General features: G+C 41.0%; 1 protein-coding gene across 2 annotated transcripts in view; it reads left to right on the top strand.

Annotated features, from left to right (window-relative positions):
• The first annotated feature begins 445 nt into the window (after nucleotides 1-445).
• The window catches only part of MANBA (mannosidase beta), a 142,849-nt gene continuing 118,906 nt past the window's right edge, over nucleotides 446-24,388 (top strand). Inside the window, exon 1 of one of the 2 annotated variants that reach the window (XM_003410496.4) lies at nucleotides 446-702. In XM_003410496.4, the coding sequence (XP_003410544.2) occupies nucleotides 526-702 (177 nt within the window). In that variant the 5' untranslated portion in view covers nucleotides 446-525. Of the gene's footprint in view, nucleotides 703-5,610; nucleotides 5,687-24,388 lie in introns of those variants that run through there. The other variant, XM_023548535.2, reaches the window with a different exon arrangement.

Below are 24,388 nucleotides of genomic sequence, written 5' to 3' on the forward strand. Positions count from 1 at the left end.
CGTTACCGCCGCCAGGCCAACCCTCTGAAGCGTGAATGAGGGTCTCTAAATTTTGGGGGACGGAAGTGGAGGATTGTCTCGGTCTTTTGGTTTTCTGAAGGCGTGAGGAGCCTCCTCCTCGGTTGTCTCCACATGCTGTGCCGGATCTCCCCGAGGCTGTGCGCCACTTTGCGCCCTGGGATGTATGTGCCCAATTACAGCGCTCACACACCGGAGTGGTGGGCAGAAGGGCTGAAGGAGGGCGCAGACCGCAGGGGCAGAGGCTGAAGGCGCCCACCGAGCCGGCAGCACGGGCATCAGCCATGGCCAAGCTACTACCGGGTCCGGTCGCGGCCTCCGCGATCTCAACCCAGCCAGAGCAGCGGCTTATCCCGGCGGCTCAGCTGACCTGGGGGCGGGCCGGGGCCCTGGGGCGGGGAGAGCTTACTCCCCGCCTTCTTCCCAGCGGGCGAGAAAGCGTCCCCGGCTGCACCCTGCAGCGCGGGGATCCCACCCGTCTGACTCGCCGCAGCGCCAGCTCCCGAGATGCGCCCTCACTTGCTCCTGCTGCTCGTGCTGTGCCAGGCGGGCCACATTGCCTGGGCGTGCAGCTACAGCTTGCGGGGAAGCTGGCGGATCCGCAACGCGAACGGCTCGCTAGAGCTGCCCGGGACCGTCCCCGGCTGCGTGCACAGCGCCTTGTTCCAGCAGGGCCTGATCCAGGTACTGTGTGCGACCGACCGACCGACCGGCCGCGAGCCCACGGTCTGCGTTCCTCTGGTGGTGAGAGGGGCCCGGGAACGGCTTGGCAGCCCCCGAGCCCTGGGCTGTTCTCGTTGCTTTTGCACTAACTTGCCCTTTGAATATTCTGGTTTGTGGTGAGAAATGCCAGGCCAGTTTATCTCCTGTTGGCGAAGAGCACCGCTGGGGTGCGGGGCTCGATCGAGTCTAACCAGCCCACGCTGGAGCATCAGTAATTCTGGAAGGCGGAAGTTTAGATAGAAAAAAACATTTCTACCAGCAGTTTCTTTATTGCTCTAGTTCTCGACTGAGGCGCATATGCAAAGGACATGCAGTCACTGAAAGTCACAGGTAGGGAATTATTGTCTCGACTGTTGCTAAGCAAGGGTTAACTGTATCCAGTAACTCCTCAGGGTTTCATTTTCGCTTTTAAGCCACAGGAAGCAAGGTTTTGGATTGATATTGCACATAGGTTGAGGAGAATGAGAACGGCAAAAGTAAAGTTGGGATTGGCAGTGCTAGGTAAAGGCTGAATAATTTTTAAAGCTGATTGGGATGTGAAGAAAGGTGCTCTTTCCTTTCAGGATGTGTGTGTTTCTCAATAGATGCTCTAATTTCTAGAGATCTGGGGCACGGTGAGCAGGGGCATGGTGAGCAGACGCTTGTGGGGGACACTTTCCTGTTTGGCAGCCTGTGCGCGTAGGTTTGCAGACTTCCGTCTCCACCGCGGCTGTGGTTCCACCTGCTGCACGTCGTTTTCTCATTATCGGTTTTTGCTTGGGACAAGATGCACATGATAAATGTTTGCACGCATTAACCCAACCCTCATAACAGCTCTATGGAGTGGGTGTTCTGTCTGGATTTTACGGATGATAGAGTTACGGAAGGAGACGTGGTGATGCAATGGTAAAGCACTCAGCTGGCACTTGGAACCCAAACTTTCGCAGCTCCGCGAGAGAAAAACCTGGTGATCTGCTCCCTAAAAAAGAATCAGAAAACCCACTGCTGTCCAGAGAAGTCATTATGTAAGCAGACTTCCACATCTTTCTCCCACTCAGCAGTTGGTAGGTTGGAACCACTGACCATTTGGTTAAACACTGTGCTACCAGGGCACCGCACCCTAAAGATTACCGCCTAGAAAACCTTATGGAGTAGTTCTACTCTGTTACATGGGGTCACTGTGTGTGGAAAACGGACTGGACCGCACCTGACAACAACATAACATGTAGTTATGGAGCCAAAGGAGATACAAAATTTGTCTAAGATCACACAGCAACTAAGTGGCAGAAATGGAATTCTAACACAGATCTGCCTGGCTCCATAGCCTGCATTCTTAACTACAATGCTACATTTTTGCTGATTTTTTGAAAGCTCATGCATTTTTGAAGCACCCTGGTTGAATGACTGCAAAATTTCTGAATTGATGCTCTTTACTTTTTTACCCCCAAGAATGCATGTCAGAAAGGAAGTGACTGCTGGAAGTGACATTGATCACTGTTTATTTTTTTAAGTAAATAGTTCTCAAACTTAAGTATTTTAACTATTTTTAGTTAACAAACTACTTGTGACATAGACCACACTGACCTTGGCACTCTGAGGCTTTGAGAGTGCCTGTGTTTATTTTGCAGGGTCTCTCCTTGCCTCTAGGTCCTTGAGTGGCGCAAATGGTTTGTACTTGACTATTATTAACCTAAAGGAAACCCTGGTGGTGTAGTTAAGAGCTACAGCTGCTAACCAAAAGGTCGGTAGTTTGAATCCACCAGGTGCTCCTTGGAAACTCCATTGGGCAGTTCTACTCTGTCCTATAGGGTTGCTTTTGCAGATTAGGGAATACCAGGCCTATTGATAGTAGTCATTAACATCAGTATTATTATAGAGTAATATGATGTTGTTATTATTCTAGCTGCTTTATTACAACATTCCTTTTGGGTGCTGCTCTCAGGAATTATTTGACAGTTTAGACCTGATATTGGGCAAAATACTGTGTTTACATGAGATCTTGGAATAAATTTTGCTAAAGTCATTCCTTTATTCATTCATTTACCTAATGAATTATCCCATAAGTATTTATGGAATGTATTATGGAATAAATACCTACAATGTAGCAGGAGCCTTCGTGGCGCAGTGGTTAAGAGCTCGGCTGCTAACCAAAAGGTCAGCAGTTTGAATCCACCAGCCACTCCTTGGAAACCCTAGGGGGGCAGTTCTACTCTGTCCTATAGGGCTGCTATGAGTCCGGCCCACAGTAACACAATGTGGCAGGCACTATTTTAAGTGCTTGAAATGGAGTGGTGACAAAAACAGTCTTTGCCCCAATGTACATTCTAGTGGAGGAGACAGACAATAAACAAATTAACAGGTAATGTAATGATTGGTGATGCATTGAAGAAAAATAAAGGAGGGTAAAGGAAGAGAGCGAAGGCTGCTTGGGAAGGGCTGTAGTTAAAGAAGAGTGGCTAAAGACAGCCTTTTAGATAAGGTGGCTTTTAAACAGAGATCTTTTTGATAAAGCCCCCTCCAAAAAAACCCAGTGCCGTCGAGTCGATTCCGACTCATAGCGACCCTACAGGACAGAGCAGAATTGCCCCATAGGGTTTCCAAGGAACGCCTGGTAGATTTGAACTGCCGGCCTTTTGGTAAAGTGACTTTTAAGCAAACGAGCATTCCCTGCAGAGAGGAAACAAAGAAGGGTGCAGGGTGAGGACAGGCCCTGAGGTAGGAACATGGTTAACAAGTTCCAGGAATTGTAAGAAGGCCAGTCCTGCTGGAGCCCTGTGAGCCAGTCAGGAGGTAGATGAGGTCAAAGTAGGAGACTAGGGCAGATCATGCAGGGCTTGTGAGCTGGAGACAACACTTTGGATTTTATTCCACATGTGATGGGATGCTGTTGGGGGTTTTGAGCTTAGAGTGGTATGATTAGGTTTGCCTTTTAAAGAGGTTATTCTGGCTGTTGGGTGAAGATTACCATGGCACAAGAATAGAAGCTTGAGACCAGCTAGGGCACTATTGGACTTGTGCAGGCAAGAGATGATTTCTGGCTTGGACCAGGATGCCAATACCAGATGCCATCACGTGGATTCGGTTTCATGGCGACCCCATGTGTGTCAGAGTACAGCTGTGCTCCACAGGGTTTTCAATGGCTGATTTCTCAGAAATTTAGTTAGCCAGGCCTTTCTTCTGAAACACCTCTGGGTGGACTCAGACCTCCAACTTTTCGGTTAGCAGCCGAGCACAGTAACCTTTTGCACTATCCAGGAACTTCAAGGTATTAGCAGTGAAGTGGTGAGACACGGTTGTGAGAGCATAGAATCAACAGGATTTTTGAGTTGGATTTGTTGATGGATTGGGTGTGAAGTGTGGAGAAAGAGGAGTCAAGTAACGCTTCAGGGTTTTCAGTTGACTAAATAGACTTTGTATTTCCTGAAAGGCTATGTTTCATAGGTGACTGTTCAGGTTTTCTACACAGGATCAAAACCTTAGGTGTCTTGGAAAGACTTTTGAGCTTCCTGCTAATGGTTATCATTCATTCTGCTTTACTGTTAGGAAGATGCTGTTGTTAGTTGCTCTCCGAGTTCATTCTGACTCGTGGAGATCGATATTGCGACCCCATGTGTGCAGAGTAAAACTGTTCCATAGGGTTTTCAAGGTAGTGACCTTTCAGAAGCAGATTGCCAAGCCTGTCTTCTGAGGCACCTTTGGGTATGTTCAAATCTTTTGTCTAAAAGTCGAGTGGTTAACCATTTGTGCCATCCTGAGACTCCCAGCCTTAGGAATAAAGAAGAAATGAGTATTTCATAGGATACCACGTTCTAGTGAGACAGAAAACCTAATTACCATGTGATAGAAGTGCTTAGATAAGGAAACTCTTTTTGGGAATGTTCTTAGAGCTTTCTGTGCAAGTCCTCACTTGTGTAAGTTCTGAAAGCTTTATTATTTTTTTTAAAGATATTCTTAGTGTGCCAAAATTAGAAAATATACAGTAGATGAGAAACAAGAAACATTGGAAATCTGGCTTCCAGAGATAGCCACTATTAAAATTTCAAAATACAGGATATTCATTTGGAATTTTTTTATGCATACACATTTATAATAAATCTTAAAATATATGGGTTAACAACTTTTTAAAACTTAGCAAAGTAATATTAGTGGCTATTTTCCATGTTTACTGGCTCTTTTTTATTCCATTGTATACACTTACCATCATTTATAATCAGTCCCTTATTGTTAGATCATGCACTGAATTCTCATATATTGATATACTTTTCTTATTCCTTTTCTTTTAATCTTTTAAAAAAAGAGTTATAAAAGTTTATTGCTTATGGTACAAAAATAGATGCAGAAAAATATAAAAAAAGAAAAAACTACACACATAATCCTAGGCAGCAGAGAGAGCTACAGTAAAAACTTTATAACTTTTCAGATTTTTCCTAGTATACACAAAGAAATACAGTAATATAAAAATGAAATAATTCCCTTAGATGGTTTGTAAGCTACCTTTTCATTTAAAGTAAGTGGTGAATATCTTTCTGTGCCTATAAATATAGATGCAGCTTAATTTTAATAACTGTGTAGATGCCATTATAAAGATAGGTTCTTACCAAAAATCTATACTTTAAAATATAAGAAAACATATTATAAATACATATGATATTAAAAAATGATAGGCACCAAATGCTTAATGTTTCTTTCTCTAAATTTTCTTATATTCTTCACGTGTATTTGGGACAGATGGTCAGAGAAGGACATTTTTTACATGTGTAAATTTATAAAATGCATATAAACTATAAGATTATATCATAGGAGTGAGAATGTGACTTCCCACAAAATGCTCCTTTTTAAATTTTTTTTTTTTAAATTCCTAACAAATTGATTTTAATCATTCTGTCCAAGGAGCCATGATTCTGTCCATGGAGGCCCTAACATGCAAGCTACCACCCATAAATAAATTCTAATAGAATATGTGTGGGTAAGTGTATGTTTTATGTTTTTGTTCTCTTTCTGTAGCAAAGAGTTAGTTTCCATGTGACTATGTTTGATATGTTTTGGAGAAGGAAGTCCCATGATTATGGTCCAAAATGCCTAAACATAAATTTGTTCTTAAAACAGAAGGTACTTTTTCTGGTTGCTGTACAAACCTTCTGAAGAGGTTTTAAAATACTTAAGAACGGAATGTATGGTTTTATTTGATCATTTTATGATGTGAGATGGCTGCCAAAGCTGTTAAGAAAGGATCCATTGAAAGGTTCATATTTCTTCTTCTGAAAGTTTGACTGCTTAAACCATGTGTGACATGAAGGAGATAAATTAGCTAATTACTGTGCATTTGAAATTTAGATTTGAACAGAAATAGTCACCAGTAATAATGTTGCTTAGTTTTTGGGAAGAGAGAACCATGAGGTTTTTTTTTTAAATAATATTTTATTGTGTTTTTGGTGAAGATTAACACAGTAGTCCAGTTTCCCATTCAACCATTTCTACACAAGCAGTCCAGTGACATTGGGTACATTCTTCACAATGCGTGAAGCCTCTCATTATTTCTGTTCTGTTTCACTTAATCTAGTTTCCCTGTCCCCTTACATTCTCTAGTGAATAATTTCCTTTAGAAGGATGAGCACAAAGCTGATTGCTATGAAGTGGAGGTTAAAGATGTCCCAAATGTCCAGCTTTTTCAAACTGTTGTACCACTCCATTATCTCAAATATGAACTCCTCCTCCTCCCCTCAGTACTCTCCCTCCCATCTTTTGATTTTGTATTCACCACAACGTCTCACAGAACTCACAAACCGTCAAGGAAATGGCCACGCAGTTGTGGAAGCTGGCAAGTCCCAAACCCATGTGTCAGGCATCAGGCTGGAGGCTTCTCCTGACTTGTGTGTTTGCAAGGGCTGATGAACTGAAATCGGGAGATCAGATGACAGGTTGCTGCCTTAAGTTCCAAGAACTGGAGGTCAGATGATGATGGATCAGGTGCAGGATCCAGAACAATAGAGAGACCTTTGCCAGAGCATTTGTATATGTTTTGAGAACAGATCATACCTGCAAGGAAATTCCCCTTACTTGAGCAAGGCACTGCAAGGGTATGACTTGAATAAGAGTCGTAAGGGTGGTGACTGGGCTAAGAGTGATGACTTGAGTCACATCTTGTAGTAAGATGGTGACTCAAGATACATCCCACCCTAATCCTGCCTCATTTACATAACAGACAACTCACTCCCAAATGGAGCCATAACCACAGGCATAGAGGCTAGGATTTATTAATATATCACAGAATGGAGGGTAATTACATCAGAGCAGAAAATGGAGGGCAGTTACATCAGACCACAAAAATGGAAATGACTACATCATTACATAACTGCCAAATCACAGCATCACATAATTGCCATACCACTGAAAATCATGACCCAGTCAAGTGGATTTATAACCTTAACCATCACAGGTTCCATACACCTTATTTGTATAGCCCCACCTAATCATTGTGTAGAAGTCACAAAGACTATGGCTAGAAAGGCCATATTAAATAATTCACTGCACTGCAATTCTCATTTTTGTTTTAAAGTAATTGTTGACTGTTTTGCCTTATACAGGTGATTTAAAAAAAAATTTATTATGCTTTAGGTGAAAGTTTACACAGCAAATTAATTTCCCATTCAGCAATTCATATACAAATTGTTCCATGGCATTGGTTACTATCCCTGCGATGTGTCAGCACTCTCCCCATTTTCACCCTGGTTTCCCAGTTTCTATCTCTCCAGTTTCCCTGCCACTCTTTGCCATCTCTTCTTAGCTTTTAAGCAAATGTTGCCTATTTAGGCTCATATAGTTGATTGTTCTAAGGAGCACATTTCTCATGGGTGTTGTTTATTTTGTAGGCTATTATTTGGCTGAAAGGTGACCTCTGAGAATGGCATCAGTTCCAGGTTAAAAGGGTGTCTTAGGGCGATAGTCTCAGGGGTTCCTCCAGTCACTGTCGTTCCAGTAAGTCTGGTCTTTTTTATGAATTTGAGTTTTGTTCTACATTTTTCTCCCATTCTAACTGGTCCTTCTATTCTGTCCTGGTAGCTGGGCACCATCTAGTTCTTCTGGTCTCAGGCTAGAGGATACAGGGGTGTGTGTGAGCCATTAGTATTTTGGACTAATTGTTTCCTTGAGTCTTTGGTTTCCTTCACTCTCCTTTGCTCCAGACAGGAAGAACCCAATAGCTGTGTCTTAGATGGCCGCTTGCAAGCTTTTAAGACTTCAGACACTACTCACCACATTAGGGTATAGAACATTATCTTTATGAACTACATTATGGCAATTGACCTAGATGTCCCCCAAGACTATGGTCCTTAGCCTTCAATCTCAGTAACTCAGTCCCAAGAGGTGTTTGGATATGTCTAAGAAGTTTCCATAACTGTGCCCCCATGTGCTCTATTATATGTATGAATGTACATACAGCACATACAAATATATGTATTCAGGTACCCCACAGCTATACCCATATATGCACTGGCGTGCCCTCCCATATGCCCTCGCCCATCTGTATAGCATACGTATGTACCTATGTAACTACCCACAAATTTTTGGTTGTTATTACTGTTATTGCAGAATTGTGTATGGTATAGTAGTTACTGTATTTGTCCTTTATTCTTTTTTTTTTTATTAACTTTTATTAAGCTTCAAGTGAACGTTTACAAATCCAATCAGTCTGTCACATATAAGTTTACATACATCTTACTCCGTACTCCCACTTGCTCTCCCCCTATTGAGTCAGCCCTTTCAGTCTCTCCTTTCGTGACAATTTTGCCAGCTTCCCTCTCTCTCTATCCTCCCATCCCCCCTCCAGACAAGAGTTGCCAACACAATCTCAAGTGTCCACCTGATATAATTAGCTCACTCTTCATCAGCATCTCTCTCCCACCCGCTGACCAGTCCCTTTCATGTCTGATGAGTTGTCTTCGGGGATGGTTCGTGTCCTGTGCCAACAGAAGGTGTGGGGACCATGGCCGCCGGGATTCCTCTAGTCTCAGTCAGACCATTAAGTATGGTCTTTTTATGAGAATTTGGGGTCTGCATCCCACTGATCTCCTGTTCCCTCAGGAGTTCTCTGTTGTGCTCCCTGTCAGGGCAGTCATCGATTGTGGCCGGGCACCAAATAGGTCTTCTGGTCTCAGGATGATGTAGGTCTCTGGTTCATGTGGCCCTTTCTGTCTCTTGGGCTGTTAGTTGTCGTGTGACCTTGGTGTTCTTCATTTTCCTTTGCTCCAGGTGGGTTGAGACCAATTGATGCATTTTAGATGGCCGCTTGTTAGCATTTAAGACCCCAGACACCACATTTCAAAGTGGGGTGCAGAATGTTTTCATAATAGAATTATTTTGCCAATTGACTTAGAAGTCCCTGCAAACCATGTTCCCCAGACCCCCGCGCTTGCTCCGCTGACCTTTGAAGCATTCATTTTATCCCGGAAACTTCTTTGCTTTTGGTCCAGTCCAATTGAGCTGACCTTCCATGTATTGAGTGTTGTCTTTCCCTTCACCTAAAGCAGTTCTTATCTACTGATTAATCAATAAAAAACCCTCTCCCTCCCTCCCTCCCCCCTTCGTAACCACAAAAGTATGTGTTCTTCTCAGTTTTTACTATTTCTCAAGATCTTACAATAGTGGTCTTATACAATATTTGTCCTTTTGCCTCTGACTAATTAAGCTCAGCATAATGCCTTCCGGGTTCCTCCATGTTATAAAATGTTTCACAGATTCGTCACTGTTCTTTATCGATGCGTAGTATTCCATTGTGTGAATATACCACAATTTATTTACCCATTCATCCGTTGATGGACACCTTGGTTGCTTCCAGCTTTTTGCTATTGTAAACAGAGCTGCAATAAACATAGGTGTGCATATATCAGTTTGTGTGAAGGCTTTTGTATCTCTAGGGTATATTCTGAGGAGTGGGATTTCTGGGTTGTATGGTAGTTGTATTTCTGTTTAAGAAAATGTCAGATAGATTTCCAAAGTGGTTGTACCATTTGACATTCCCACCAGCAGTGTATAAGAGTTCCAATCTCTCCGCAGCCTCTCCAACATTTATTATTTTGTGTTTTTTGGATTAATGCCAGCCTTGTTGGTGTGAGATGGAATCTCATCGTAGTTTTGATTTGCATTTCTCTAATGGCTAATGATTGAGAGCATTTTCTCATGTATCTGTTGGCTGCCTGAATATCTTCTTTAGTGAAATGTGTGTTCATATCCTTTGCCCACTTCTTGATTGGGTTATTTGTATTTTTGTGGTTGAGTTTTGACAGAATCATGTAGATGTTAGAGATCAGGTGCTGGTCTGAGATGTCATAGCTGAAAATTCTTTCCCAGTCTGTAGGTGGTCTTTTTACTCTTTTGGTGAAGTCTTTAGATGAGCATAGGTGTTTGATTTTTAGGAGCTCCCAGTTATCGGGTTTCTCTTCATCATTTTTGGTAATGTTTTGTATTCTGTTTATGCCTTGTATTAGGGCTCCTAGGGTTGTCCCTATTTTTTCTTCCATGATCTTTATCGTTTTAGTCTTTATGTTTAGGTCTTTGATCCACCTGGAGTTAGTTTTTGTGCATGGTGTGAGGTATGGGTCCTGCTTCATTCTTTTGCAAATGGATATCCAGTTATGCCAGCACCATTTGTTAAAAAGACTGTCTTTTCCCCAATTAACTGACACTGGTCCTTTGTCAAATATCAGCTGCTCATACGTGGATGAATTTTTATCTGGGTTCTCAATTCTGTTCCACTGGTCTATGTGCCTGTTGTTGTACCAGTACCAGGCTGTTTGACTACTGTGGCTGTATAATAGGTTCTAAAATCAGGTAGAGTGAGGCCTCCCACTTTCTTCTTCTTTTTCAGTAATGCTTTGCTTATCCGGGGCTTCTTTCCCTTCCATATGAAATTGGTGATTTGTTTCTCAATCCCCTTAAAATATGACATTGGAATTTGGATCGGAAGTGTGTTATATGTATAGATGGCTTTTGGTAGAATAGACATTTTTACTATGTTAAGTCTTCCTATCCACGAGCAAGGTATGTTTTTCCACTTAAGTATGTCCTTTTGAATTTCTTGTAGTACAGCTTTGTAGTTTTCTTTGTATAGGTCTTTTACATCATTAGTAAGATTTATTCCTAAGTATTTTATCTTCTTGGGGGCTACTGTGAATGGTATTGATTTGGTTATTTCCTCTTCAATGTTCTTTTTGTTGATGTAGAGGAATCCAAGTGATTTTTGTATGTTTATTTTATAACCTGAGACTCTGCCAAACTCTTCTATTAGTTTCAGTAGTTTTCTGGAGGATTCCTTAGGGTTTTCTGTGTATAAGATCATGTCATCTGCAAATAGTGATAACTTTACTTCCTCCTTGCCAATCCGGATACTCTTTATTTCTTTGTCTAGCCTAATTGCCCTGGCTAGGACTTCAAGCACGATGTTGAATGAGAGCGGTGATAAAGGGCATCCTTGTCTGGTTCCCGTTCTCAAGGGAAATGCTTTCAGGTTCTCTCCATTTAGAGTGATATTGGCTGTTGGCTTTGCATAGATGCCCTTTATTATGTTGAGGAATTTTCCTTCAATTCCTATTTTGGTGAGAGTTTTTATCATAAATGGGTGTTGGACTTTGTCAAATGCCTTTTCTGCATCAATTGATAAGATCATATGGTTTTTGTCTTTTGTTTTATTTATGTGATGGATTACATTAATGGTTTTTCTGATATTAAACCAGCCTTGCATACCTGGTATAAATCCCACTTGATCATGGTGAATTATTTTTTTGATGTGTTGTTGGATTCTATTGGCTAGAATTTTGTTGAGGATTTTTGCATCTATGTTCATGAGGGATATAGGTCTATAATTTTCTTTTTTTGTAATGTCTTTACCTGGTTTTGGTATCAGGGAGATGGTGGCTTCATAGAATGAATTGGGTAGTATTCTGCCCTTTTCTATGCTTTGAAATACCTTCAGTAGTAGTGGTGTTAACTCTTCTCTAAAAGTTTGGTAGAACTCTGCAGTGAAGCCGTCCGGACCAGCGCTTTTTTTTGTTGGAAGTTTTTTGATTACCGTTTCAATCTCTTTTTTTGTTATGAATCTATTTAGTTGTTCTACTTCTGAATGTGTTAGTTTAGGTAAGTAGTGTTTTTCCAGGAATTCATCCATTTCTTCTAGGTTTTCAAATTTGTTAGAGTACAATTTTTCGTAGTAATCTGAAATGATTCTTTTAATTTCATTTGGTTCTGTTGTGATGTGGTCCTTCTCGTTTCTTATTTGGGTTATTTGTTTCCTTTCCTGTATTTCTTTAGTCAGTCTAGCCAATGGTTTATCAATTTTGTTAATTTTTTCAAAGAACCAGCTTTTGGCTTTGTTAATTCTTTCAATTGTTTTTCTGTTCTCTAATTCATTTAGTTCAGCTCTAATTTTTATTATTTGTTTTCTTCTGGTGCCTGATGGATTCTTTTGTTGCTCACTTTCTATTTGTTGAAGTTGTAGGGACAGTTCTCTGATTTTGGCTCTTCTTTTTGTATGTGTGCATTTATCGATCTAAATTGGCCTCTGAGCACTGCTTTTGCTGTGTCCCAGAGGTTTTGATAGGAAGTATTTTCATTCTCATTGCATTCTATGAACTTCCTTATTCCCTCCTTGATGTCTTCTATAACCCAGTCTTTTTTCAGGAGGGTTTTGTTCATTTTCCAAGTATTTGATTTCTTTTCCCTGGTTTTTCTGTTATTGATTTCTACTTTTATTGCCTTGTGGTATGAGAAGATGCTTTGTAATATTTTGATGTTTTGGACTCTGCAAAGGTTTGTTTTATGCCCTAATATGTGGTCTATTCTAGAGAATGTTCCATGTGTGCTAGAAAAAAAGTATACTTTGCAGCAGTTGGGTGGAGAGTTCTGTATAAGTCAATGAGGTCAAGTTGGTTGATTGTTGTAAGTAGGCCTTCCGTGCCTCTATTGAGCTTCTTACTGGATATCCTGTCCTTCTCCGAAAGTGGTGTGTTGAAGTCTCCTACTATAATTGTGGAGGTGTCTATCTCACTTTTCAATTCTGTTAAAATTTTATTTATGTATCTTGCAGCCCTATCATTGGGTGCATAAATATTTAATATGGTTATGTCTTCCTGATCAATTGTCCCTTTTATCATTATATAGTGTCCTTCTTTATCGTTTGTGGTGAATTTAAGTCTAAAGTCTATTTTGTCAGAAATTAATATTGTTACTCCTCTTCTTTTTTGCTTATTGTTTGCTTGATATATTTTTTTCCATCCTTTGAGTTTTAGTTTGTTTGTGTCTCTAAGTCTAAGGTGTGTCTCTTGTAGGCAGCATATAGATGGATCGTGTTTCTTTATCCAGTCCATGACTCTCTGTCTCTTTATTGGTGCATTTAGTCCATTTACATTCAGCGTAATTATAGATAAATAAGTTTTTAGTGCTGTCATTTTGATGCCTTTTCATGTGTGTTGTTGGCAATTTCATTTTTCCACATACTTTTTTGTGCTGAGACGTTTTTCTTAGTAAATTGTGAGATCCTCATTTTCATAGTGTTTGACTTTATGTTAGTTGAGTCGTTAGGTTTTTCTTGGCTTTTATCTTGAGTTATGGAGTTGTTATACCTCTTTGTGGTTACCTTATTATTTACCCCTATTTTTCTAAGTAAAAACCTAACTTGTATTGTTCTATATCTCCTTGTATCACTCTCCATATGGCAGTTCAGTGCCTCCTGTATTTAGTCCCTCTTTTTGATTATTGTGATCTTTTACCTATTGACTTCCATGATTCCCTGTTATGTGTATTATTTATTTTTTTTTAATTAATCTTAATTTGTTTGTTTTCGTGATTTCCCTATTTGAGTTGATATCAGGATGTTCTGTTTTGTGACCTTGTGTTGTGCTGGTATCTGATATTATTGGTTTTCTGACCAAACAATATCCTTTAGTATTTCTTGTAGCTTTGGTTTGGTTTTTGCAAATTCTCTAAACTTGTGTTTATCTGTAAATATCTTAATTTCGCCTTCATATTTCAGAGAGAGTTTTGCTGGATATATGATCCTTGGCTGGCAGTTTTTCTCCTTCAGTGCTCTGTATATGTCGTCCCATTCCCTTCTTGCCTGCATGGTTTCTGCTGAGTAATCTGAACTTATTCTTATTGATTCTCCCTTGAAGGAAACCTTTCTTTTCTCCCTGGCTGCTTTTAAATTTTTCTCTTTATCTTTGGTTTTGGTGAGTTTGATGATAATATGTCTTGGTGTTTTTCTTTTTGGGTCAATCTTAAATGGGGTTCGATGAGCATCTTGGATAGATATCCTTTCGTCTTTCATGATATCAGGGAAGTTTTGTGTCAGGAGTTCTTCAACTATTTTCTCTGTGTTTTCTGTCCCCCCTCCCTGTTCTGGGACTCCAATCAACCGCAAATTATTCTTCTTGATAGAGTCCCACATGATTCTTAGGGTTTCTTCATTTTTTTAATTATTTTATCTGATTTTTTTTTCAATTCTTTTATCTGATTTTTTTTTCAGCTATGTTGGTGTTTATTCCCTGGTCCTCCAGATGTCCCAGTCTGCATTCTAATTGCTCGAGTCTGCTCCTCTGACTTCCTATTGTGTTGTCTAATTGTGTAATTTTATTGTTAATGTTTTGGATTTCTACATGCTGTCTCTCTATGGATTCTTGCAACTTATTAATTTTTCCACTATGTTCCTGAATATTCTTTTTGAGTTCTTCAACAGTTTTATCAGTGTGTTCCTTGGCTTTTTCTGCAGTTTGCCTTATTTCGTTTGTGATGTCTTGAAGCATTCTGTAAATTAGTTTTTTATATTCTGTATCTGATAATTCCAGGATTGTATCTTCATTTGGGAAAGATTTTGATTCTTTTGTTTCGGGGGTTGTAGAAGCTGTCATGGTCTGCTTCCTTATGTGGTTTGATATGGACTGCTGTCTCCGAGCCATCACTGGGAAACTAGTTTTTCCAGAAAATCCGCTAAAAAAAAAATGCAGTCAGATCCCTCTCAGAGTTCTCCCTCTGGCTCAGGCTATTTGGATGTTAATGAAGCCGCCTGGGGAGGGTGGGGGAGGGATCAGAGATCTAGGAGAGTAGCACCTCAGAATATAGCCAGAGTTGCTTATCTTGCTTGGAATGACTATTATATCTGAGATTCCCGCGGGGTGCGTCACCTATGTGTGCTGGCTGTGTGGAGATTGCCCGCGGGGGGTCTGGCCCACTGGAGTCACGGTCAGATCCTCCGCTGCCAGCCCCACGCCCAACGTTAAGGTTCCCCTGCTGGGACGGTGCACTCTCGACTTCAAAATCAGTCGCTGCCTCCCGGGGACTTCTCGGCCCGCCAGCCGCGTCGCTGTGCCGGCCCCGCGAACTGGCTGGGCTCCCTCCCGGGGTTAGTTCAGGTGAGTGGAGCAGCTCCCCGTGCTTGTGCTGTGATCGCGTGTACCGGCTGGGACGCTGCTCTCCCCGCTCCAAGACCAGTCACTGCCTCCCGGGGACTTCTCCCACCGGCTGCGTCGCCACGCCGCCCGCGCGAACCGGCAGGGCCCCCTCCTGGGCTTAGTTCAGGGGGGTGGAGTAGCTCTCCATGGTTATGCCGTGCCTGCGCCCAGCCAAAATCCCGACGGGATGGTTTCCCGGCTGGGACGCTGCTCTCCCTGCTCCAAGATCAGTCACTGCCTCCCGGGGACTTTTCCCAACCGCTGCGTCGCCACGCCGCCTGTGCGAACTGGCTGGGCCCCCTCCCGGAGTGAGTTCGGGGGCTAGGGCTGGGCCCCTTGTTTGTGCCGTCTGCTCCCCTGGGCTCTGCCCCAAATCGGGTGCCGAAGGTTACCTGACTGGTACGCTGGCTCCAGGCTCTGAAAACAATCGCTGCTTCCCCGTGTTTGTTCGTTCTCCGTCTCTAAATCTGTGTTTGTTGTTCAGGGTTCGTAGATTGTTATGTATGTGATCGATTCACTTGTTTTTCCGAGTCTTTGTTGCAAGAGGGATCCGAGGTAGCGTCTACCTAGTCCGCCGTCTTGGCCCCGCCTCCGCATCCTGTCCTTTATTTTTGCATACCTGTTAGTGTCTCCATTTGCCTTGGTCATGTTGTGTTGACTTCCCCCATACTGTGTATTGCCTTTCCCTTCACCAGAATTACTATGTGTCTACTATCTAGTAAAGGATTCTCCCTCCCTCCCCTTCCTATCCCAGGTAACCATCAAAGAATGTTGCTCTCTGTATGTAAACCAGTTCTTAACTTTTTATGAAAGTGGTATCATATGGTATTTGTCCTTTTGTGATTGACTTATTTCACTCAGTATAATGTCCTCCAGATTCATCTATGTTATACGCTGTTTCACGGACACATCATCGTTCTTTATCGTTTTGTAGTATTCCACTGTATGTGTATACCACAATTTGTTTATCTATTCATCTGTTGATGGACACTTTGGTTTTTTACATCTTTTTGCTATTGTGAATAATGCTGCAGTGAACATGGGTGTTCATAAGACTATTCGTGTCACTACTCTTATTTCTCTAGAATATTTACCTAGGATGTGGGTTTGCTGGATTGTATGGTATTTCTATTTCTAACTTTTTGAGGAAGCACCATACCATTTTCTGTAGTAGTTGTACCATTTTATAATCCTACCAGCAGTGGATAAGAGTTCCAATCTCCCCTCAACCTCACCAGCACTTGTCGTTTTCTGTTTTTCTAATCAGTGCTGTTTTTGCAGGAGTGAGATGGTATCTCATTGTAGTTTTGATTTGTGTCACTCTAATGGTTAGGGTCGCTATGAGTCAGAATTGACTCGACAGCACTGGGTTTAGTTTTTTTTTTTTAATGGTTAATGATTGTGAACATCTCTTCATGTGTTTGTTAGCTGCCTTAATGTCCTCTTTGGTGAAGGAGCCTTGAGGTTTATAACCCTCATAAAATAAATAAATAAAAATCCTGATTCTTCAACCCAGGTATGTGCTTCCGCATTTGATACCACATAAGATGTATTTAGAGTATGGGAGGATTTGCTTCATGTGGTCCACCACTGGGAACCAAAGGATAGTCTGAGGGTTGAATCTTTTGTTGAGTACTGGCCAGTCCTTATCCTATGTCAGTGTGTATCTTCAACCTAGACTATAAAATTTATCTTCATGTAATAGCTGTTTGGTGTCTTCCATTTCTAAGGTAGTATTCTTGGCCCTTTCTTATACACTCTTTCATATAATTCCCACAGTAACACTGGGATGTAGGTGTAATTATTCACAGTGACAGAGGCTCAGAGAAGTTATGTAACTTGCCCAAGATCATGCATCCGCTAAAAGGTGGAGCATTGATTAAAACCTAGACCTTCTTTGCACCATCTCATGCTTCCTAATAACAGGAAGAATAAGCAGTCAGCAAAGGGAACAATTCTAATTTTAACATGTCCAGTGAAAACAGTAACAGGTTTTCAATGATTGGTTTTTTGGAAGTAGGCTACTAGGCCTTTCTTCCAAGGTGCCTCTGGGTATACTCAAACCTCCATCCTTTCGGTTAGCAGCCGAGTGTGGTAACCATTTGCACCACCCAGGGACTCTTATAATGACTAAGAACCCAAATAAGTCACTGGAGTTGTTAAGCAAACCCACGTATCCTAAAAATAATAATAGTATCATTTGTTGAGGACAATATGCTATTGTTCATAATATACCATTGTTGTTGTTATTATGTGCTGTTGAGTCGGTTCTGACTCATAGCGACCCTATGGAACAGACTAGAACTGCCCCATTTCTAAGGAGAAGCTGGTGGATTTGAACTGCTGATCTTTGGTTAGCAGCCAAGCTTTCACCACTGCATCACCAGGGCTCTGATATACTGTTCCAAACTTGTTGCTGTCTAGTCGATTCCAACTCAAAGCGACACCTCCAATTTGTTAAAGTTCTCCATGAATGCAAGCATTCCTTGAGGGTCAGTCCACTCACCAATTTTTTTTTTCTGTTCTGTGTCTCTCGGAAGTCTGTTGTGGTCCCATAGTTTCGACCATCACCTCAATGCCAGAATTGCTCAAATGCTTATCTCTAACTCCCACCTCTGTCCTGATTTCCAGCTGGAAATTCTGCTTGACTGTCTATGTGAGTGTCCTCATGGCATATGAAACTCAGTATGTCCAAGTATTTCTTCTCTCAATTCCCCCTGGAGCTTAGCTTCTCTTATTTTACCCATTTCTTATAAAAGCACCTGTGTTTTCTCTGTGGACTCTGAGCCTCCAACTCTTTGTTAGTAAATGGGAATGTTAATATTACCTACCCTAACAGGGTCTCAGAAACCCTGGTGGCATAGTGGTTAAGTGCTACGGCTGCTAACCAAGAGGCTGGCAGTTCAAATCCACCACGTGCTCCTTGGAAACTCTATGGGGCAGTTCTACTCTGTCCTATAAAAAAAAAAAAAATAGGGTCACTATAAGTTGGAATATTGACTTGATGGCAATGGGTTTGGTTTTTTTGGTTTTAATAGGGTTTCAGACTGTAACTATTAGCTATTGTTAGTTACAGTGATCCTCTGGAATAAAAATGCAAGTAGATGTGACTCTTGTAGCACAGTTGAAAGAATGAAGACCTTGAAGACTGAGCCGGTTTCATTTCTGGACACACTTCGGCTTAGTTGTAGGTCATAGACAAGTCACTTCACTTTTTGGAACCTTAGTTTCCTCCTCTGTAAAATGGAATTTACTGTACGTGTGAGTATGCGAGTGCCTATCTCAGAGGGTGGTATACATTTAAAGGGTCAACAAATGGTCTATTAATATTTTTAGAATATATGGGTTTGCTTTACAACTCCAGTGACTCATACGGACATTGTAACAGCCCCTGGGTGGGACGAGTGGTTAACGCGCTTGTCAGATAACTGAAAAGATGGAGGTTTGAATTCATCCAAAGGCACCTTGGAAGAAAGACCTGGCGATCTGCTTCTGAAAAATCAGTCATTGAAATCCCTATGGAGCGCAGTTCTACTCTGACATCCGTGGAGTCACCACGAGTCAGAGTCGACTCAACAGCAAATAGTTTACTGGTTTTAGTCATTATGAGAGGTATTGCTGAGCAGCTGTTTGCTTTAAATAGAACTCTGAGTTTTAATATGAGTAAAGACGGTCTGACTAACCTGGGACTAAATTAAGTTGGTTAATTAGCATTTGAAATAGTTATTATAAGGCCCTGCAATTCTTTTTTTCCTTTCTGGTTAGGGTATTTTCCCTTAGCGAGAGAACATTTTAAACCTTTCACTTTTATTTCTCTAGAAAAAGTATATTTGGGAAGATTGCCCTCTCTAACTCAACATGCAGCTTCCTTCGTGGAGCTAGGAAATGGGAAGAGGACTCTTGCTCAGCAAGTCAGATCCTAATCCAGCCCGGTGATTTAGCAGATGGCCGTATTCGGCTGTAGCATGTCTTCCTCTTCCCTCTCATGATATTTTTAACTGTATTGGACTAAGTCCATAGTGTAGAATTACAAATAAGGCTAGGTGGAGACATGTGTGCAGGCAACTAAATTAGGTACCCCTTCAAACCTGTGTCCTTAAATATATGTCCCATGTTAATTCATTGGAGAGTCCGAGTTCCGCATGAGGGAAGATCAGAAAAGGAAGCAAGTTGGGGGGGCCTGACGCATCCCGTTTAGTGGAACAAAACCTATTAACTAGATCTTAAAAGTCAGTGTTGTGCTTGTCTGTTGTTATTAAATCTCACAACTCCTCTCACCCACAAAATCTCTCTTCTAATCAAGAGCAGTTTCTGGCAGGTACCTTTCCATCTTGATATGTACCCAGTGACGTTTTAGTGCTTCCCACAGGTTTGTGCCCTGGGCAACCGTCCAGATGGCCATGACAATCTACCGTGGTCATCCAGCTTATACCTCTGTGGAACCTAGACAAAGTTGGCTTTTCTTTCTCCGCCTGGAGTTGCAGTCCCTGCCTGTGGTACATGAGGAAAAGGCCCTTGGCCCCTTTTTTGCCTGTACTGTTTCCCTCTAATTTGTGTTGTCCACGGAGAGGAATGAACCGAAAAGCTTGGCTTATCATGTTTTGTTCTGCCTCTTGTCTGGTAATGGCCTCCCTGGGTGCTGCAAACAGTCAAACACTGGGCTACTAACTGAAAGGTTGGCAGTTAGAGCCTACCCAGAGATGCCTTGGAAGAAAGACCTAGCAATCACTCTGAAAGGTCACAGCCATGAAAATCCAATGGAGTGCAGTTCTACTCTGAAATACATGGTGTCCCCAGGACTTGGAATCAACTTGACGGTAACTGGCTTATCTGGGAGCCTTCTCCTGGAAGGGAAAGGTGGAAAATGGGTAGGAGAGGAAAGACCTACGTATTAGGAAGGGAAGGTCTCAGGGCTGGACATTCTGATGGACTCACATCTATGACTACCCAGTAGGCCAGCTGTCAAGGGCAGGGGTCTGTAAATGTTTTCTGTAAAGACCAGATACTAAATATTTTAGGATTTGTTGACCACGGGGTGTCTTTTGCACCTGCTTAACTCTACCATTGTGGTTTGAAAGCAGCCAAAGACAATATATAAATATATGGGCATGGATGTGTTCAAAAAAAAGTTTACATATGAGCACATGTCCATTCTTAGCTCACTGGACATACAAATATAAGCAGTGAGCAGCATTTGGCCTGCACGCCGTACTTTGCTGACCCCTGATCTAGGGTCAGATGGGAAACCTGAAGTTTGTAAGTTTGACGGTATCTATGCTACGTGTGTATTCTCTCTAGAGATCTCTTTGTGCTAGCTTAGTAAAGCCGGATGAAAAATAACTTTAGAAATGTTAAGTGAATCCAAGATAGGGACTCTTTTTTTTTTCTCTGTCCATTTTTTTCCCTAAGTTTTACTTATTTTGTTGTTGTTGTTGAGAATATACACAGCAAAACATACACCAGTTCGACAGTTTCTACATCTACAGTTTAGTGACATTTATTATATTCTTTGAGTTGTGCAACCATTCTCACCCTCCTTTTCTGAGTTGTTTCTCACTCATTAACGTAAACTCACTGGCCCCTAAGGTTCCCAAGTAATTTTTTGAGTTGTTCTTGTCAATTTGATCCCATATAGATAGTTCTTAAAAGAGCGTAATGCTCAAGGCAGACCTTTTTTTACTAGTTAAGCTAAACTATTGTTCAGTTTTGGGATGACTTCAGGGAATGTTTTTGGTTTAAGGTTTAAAGGTTATCACAGGGCAGTAGTTTCAGGGTTTATCAATACCATGGTCATAAAAAGTCTAGAGCCCAAGAGAATTTGAAATTCTGTTCTACATTTCCTCCCTTTTAGTCAGGATTCTTCTATGGAATCTTTGATCAAAATATTCAGTAATGGTAGCTAGACCCTGTCCAGGTCATCTGGTGTCATGGCAAAGGAGACAGTTGTTCATGGAGGCAATTAGCCACACATTCCATATCCTCCTTCTATTCCTGACTCTCCTTCCTCTGTTGCTCTAGGTGAATAGAGACCTTGGATGGCTGCTTGCAAGCTTCTAGGAGCCCAGGCACTACACGCTGACCTAGGAGGTAGAACAGAAGCACTAAACACATCATTAGGCCAGTTAACTGGGATGCCCCATGAAACATGACCCTAAACCTCCAAGCCAAGGAACCAAATCCTATGAGGTGTTTGGCTGTGCATAAACAGCCTCAACAGCTACTGTATTTTTATGCAGATAACACACACTTTCTATGTTTGTTTGCCAGCTGCTCCTTACCCCCGTGGAGTATTTTTGTAAGTGTGCTATGCTAATTTTTTTACAGCAACATGTAAAAAAAAATTGGCATAGTGGTGCTTAGGAAAGTACCTCATGGGGGGAGGCTGTGGCTGGCAAATAAACGTAGAAGGTGCACATTATTTGTATAAATACAGCACTCTTTTTTTGGTCATTGTTGTAAATGTATTTATCACGCAACTTCTGCCAATTCAACTTTTTACGGGTGTAGAACTTACTGACAGCAATTGCAGTAATAATTGGTGGTAGAAAAAAAAGGTGGTAGAATCCTACCCTTAATCAACGGGATTTTTCTGTGACTGTAAACCTCCTTTTTTCCCCTCCCTCCCATTCCTGGTAACCACCAATAAACTTTGGTCTTTCTTGTCATTTTATGTAAGTGAGGTCGTACAATATTTCTCTTTTTGTGACATGCTTATTTCGCTCAGCATAATGCCTTCAAACTCCATCCGTACTGTAGCATGTATCAAGACTTCACTTCTCCTACTGGCTGAGTAGTATTGCATTGTGTGTATATACCACATTTTGTTTATTCATTCATCTATTGTTGGGGACTTAAGTTGTTTCCAGCTTTTGGCTATTGTGAATAGTGCTGCAGTGAACATTGGTGTACAAGTCTCTTTTTCGTTCTCTGCTTTCAAGTCTTTGGGTATGTAACTAGGAGTCAAATTGCTGGGCCATATGGTAGTTCTGTTTGTAGTTTTTTGAGGAACCACCACACTGTTTTACACAAAGGTTGTACCATTTTGCATTTGCACCAGCAATGGATAAGGGTTCCAGTTTCCCATAGCCTTGCCTACGTTTGTTATTTATTTATACCTTAGCCATCCTAATGGGAGTGAAACGGTATCTCATTGTGCTTTTGATTTGCACGTCTCTGATGTGTTTGGTGGCCGTTTGAATGTCCTCTTTGGTGAAATGCCTGTTTAAGTCCTTTGCCTATTTTATGATTGGGTTATTTGCTTTTTGTTAAGTTAGTGAAGTTTTATATGTATTTTGGTTATTAGATTATTGTCAGGTATATGGTTTCTGAAGATATTCTTCAAGTCAGTAGCTTGTCTTTTCACTTTTTTGGTAAAGTCATTTGATGAACAAAAGTTTTTAATTTTTACGAGGCCCCATTTATTTATTTTGTATTTTGCCATTTGTGCTTTTGTTATTATATTAAATAACCTGTTGTTGAAAGCCAGGCTGACAGCATTGCCCCTATTTGTTCTTTTAAGAATTGTGTGGCTTTAATTTGCACATTTAGATCCTTAATCTGTTTTGATTTTGTTTTTGTGTATGGTGTGAGGCAAGGATCCTGTTTCATTTTCTGCATGTGGAAATCCAATTTTCCTGGCATCGTTTATTGAAGAGACTCTTCTTTCCCTATCAAATGGACTTAACATCCTTGTCAAAAATCAGTTGACCATAGATGTGTGGGTTTATTTCTGGACTCTGAATTCTATTCCATTGGTCTATGTGTCTGTTGTTATACCAGTACCAGGCTGTTTTGATTCCTGTCTCTGTATATTATGTTTTAAAATCAGGGAATGTGAGTCTTCCTACTTTGTTCTCTTTCAACATTGTTTTAGTTATTCAGGGCCTCTTGGCATTCCATATAATGTTAAGGATTGGCTTTTCTATTTCTAAAAAGAAAGCTAGTGGAATTTTTATTGGGATTGTGTTCAATCTATAGATCACTTTGGGTAATATTGACATCTTAACAATACTAAGTCTTCTGATGCATGAACATGGGGCATCTTTCCATTTATTTCAGTCGTCTTTAATCTCTTTCAGCAGTGTTTCACAGTTTTCATTGTTTAATTCCTCCATGTCCCTGGTTAAATCTATTCCTAGGTATTTTATTCTCTTAGATGCTATTGTAGATGGAATTGTTTCACTAATTTTCTTTCAGATTTCTCATTGCTGGTGTATGGGAAGCCATCTGGTTTTTGTTTGTTGACCTTGTGCCCTGCAACTTTGCTAAATTCCTCTATTAGCTCTAGGAGTTTTCTTGTGGACTCTTTGGGTTTTTCTCTATTTAGGGTCATATCAATGAATAGAGATAATTTTACTTCTTTTCCAATCTGGATACCATTTATTTCTTGTCTTGTTGCTCTGGCTAGGACTTCTAATACAGTAATTGAATAGAAGTGGTGAGAGTGAGCACTCTTTTCTTGTTCCCAATTTCAAAGGGAAAACTCTCAGTCTTCTCCATTAAATATAATGTTGGCTGTTGGCTTTTCATATATGCCCTGAATTATACTGAGGAATTTCCCGTTTATTCCATCCTTCTTTAGGGTTTTCATCCAGAAAGGATGTTCGATTTTATCAAATGCTTTTTCTGTGTTCATAGAGGTGATCACGTAGCTCTTTTCCTTTGTCCTGTTGGTGTGGTGTATTACATTGATAAATTTTCTAAAGTTGAACCATCCTTGCATTCCTAGAATAAATCCCATTTGGTCTTGGTGTATGACTATTAATATGCTGTTGGATTCTGTTTGCCAGTGTTTTGTTGATGATTTTTATCTATATTCATAAGAGATATTGGCCTGTAATTTTCCTTTCTTGTGGTGTCTTTGTCTGGTTTGGTATCAGGGCTATGTTTGCTTCATAGAGTGAATTAGGGAGTATTCCTTCCTTCTCTATCTTCTGGAAGAGTTTAAACAGTATTGATGTCAGTTCTTCTCTAACTGTTTGGTAGAATTCTGCAGTGAAGCCATCTGGTCCAGCATTTTTTTCGTTGGGAGGTTTTTGATCACCAATTTGATCTCTTCACTTGTTATGGGTCTGTTGAGACTTTCTATTTCCTCTTGAGTCAGCTTGAGTAGATTGTATGTTTCTAAGAATTTGTCCATTTCATCTAAGTTATCCAGTTTGTTGCCGTATAGTTGTTCATAATATTCTGTCATAATTCTTTTTTATTTCTACTGGCTCAGTTGTAATGTCCCC

Source organism: Loxodonta africana, chromosome 5 (assembly GCF_030014295.1).
Source record: "Loxodonta africana isolate mLoxAfr1 chromosome 5, mLoxAfr1.hap2, whole genome shotgun sequence".
Classification (NCBI taxonomy): domain Eukaryota; kingdom Metazoa; phylum Chordata; class Mammalia; order Proboscidea; family Elephantidae; genus Loxodonta; species Loxodonta africana.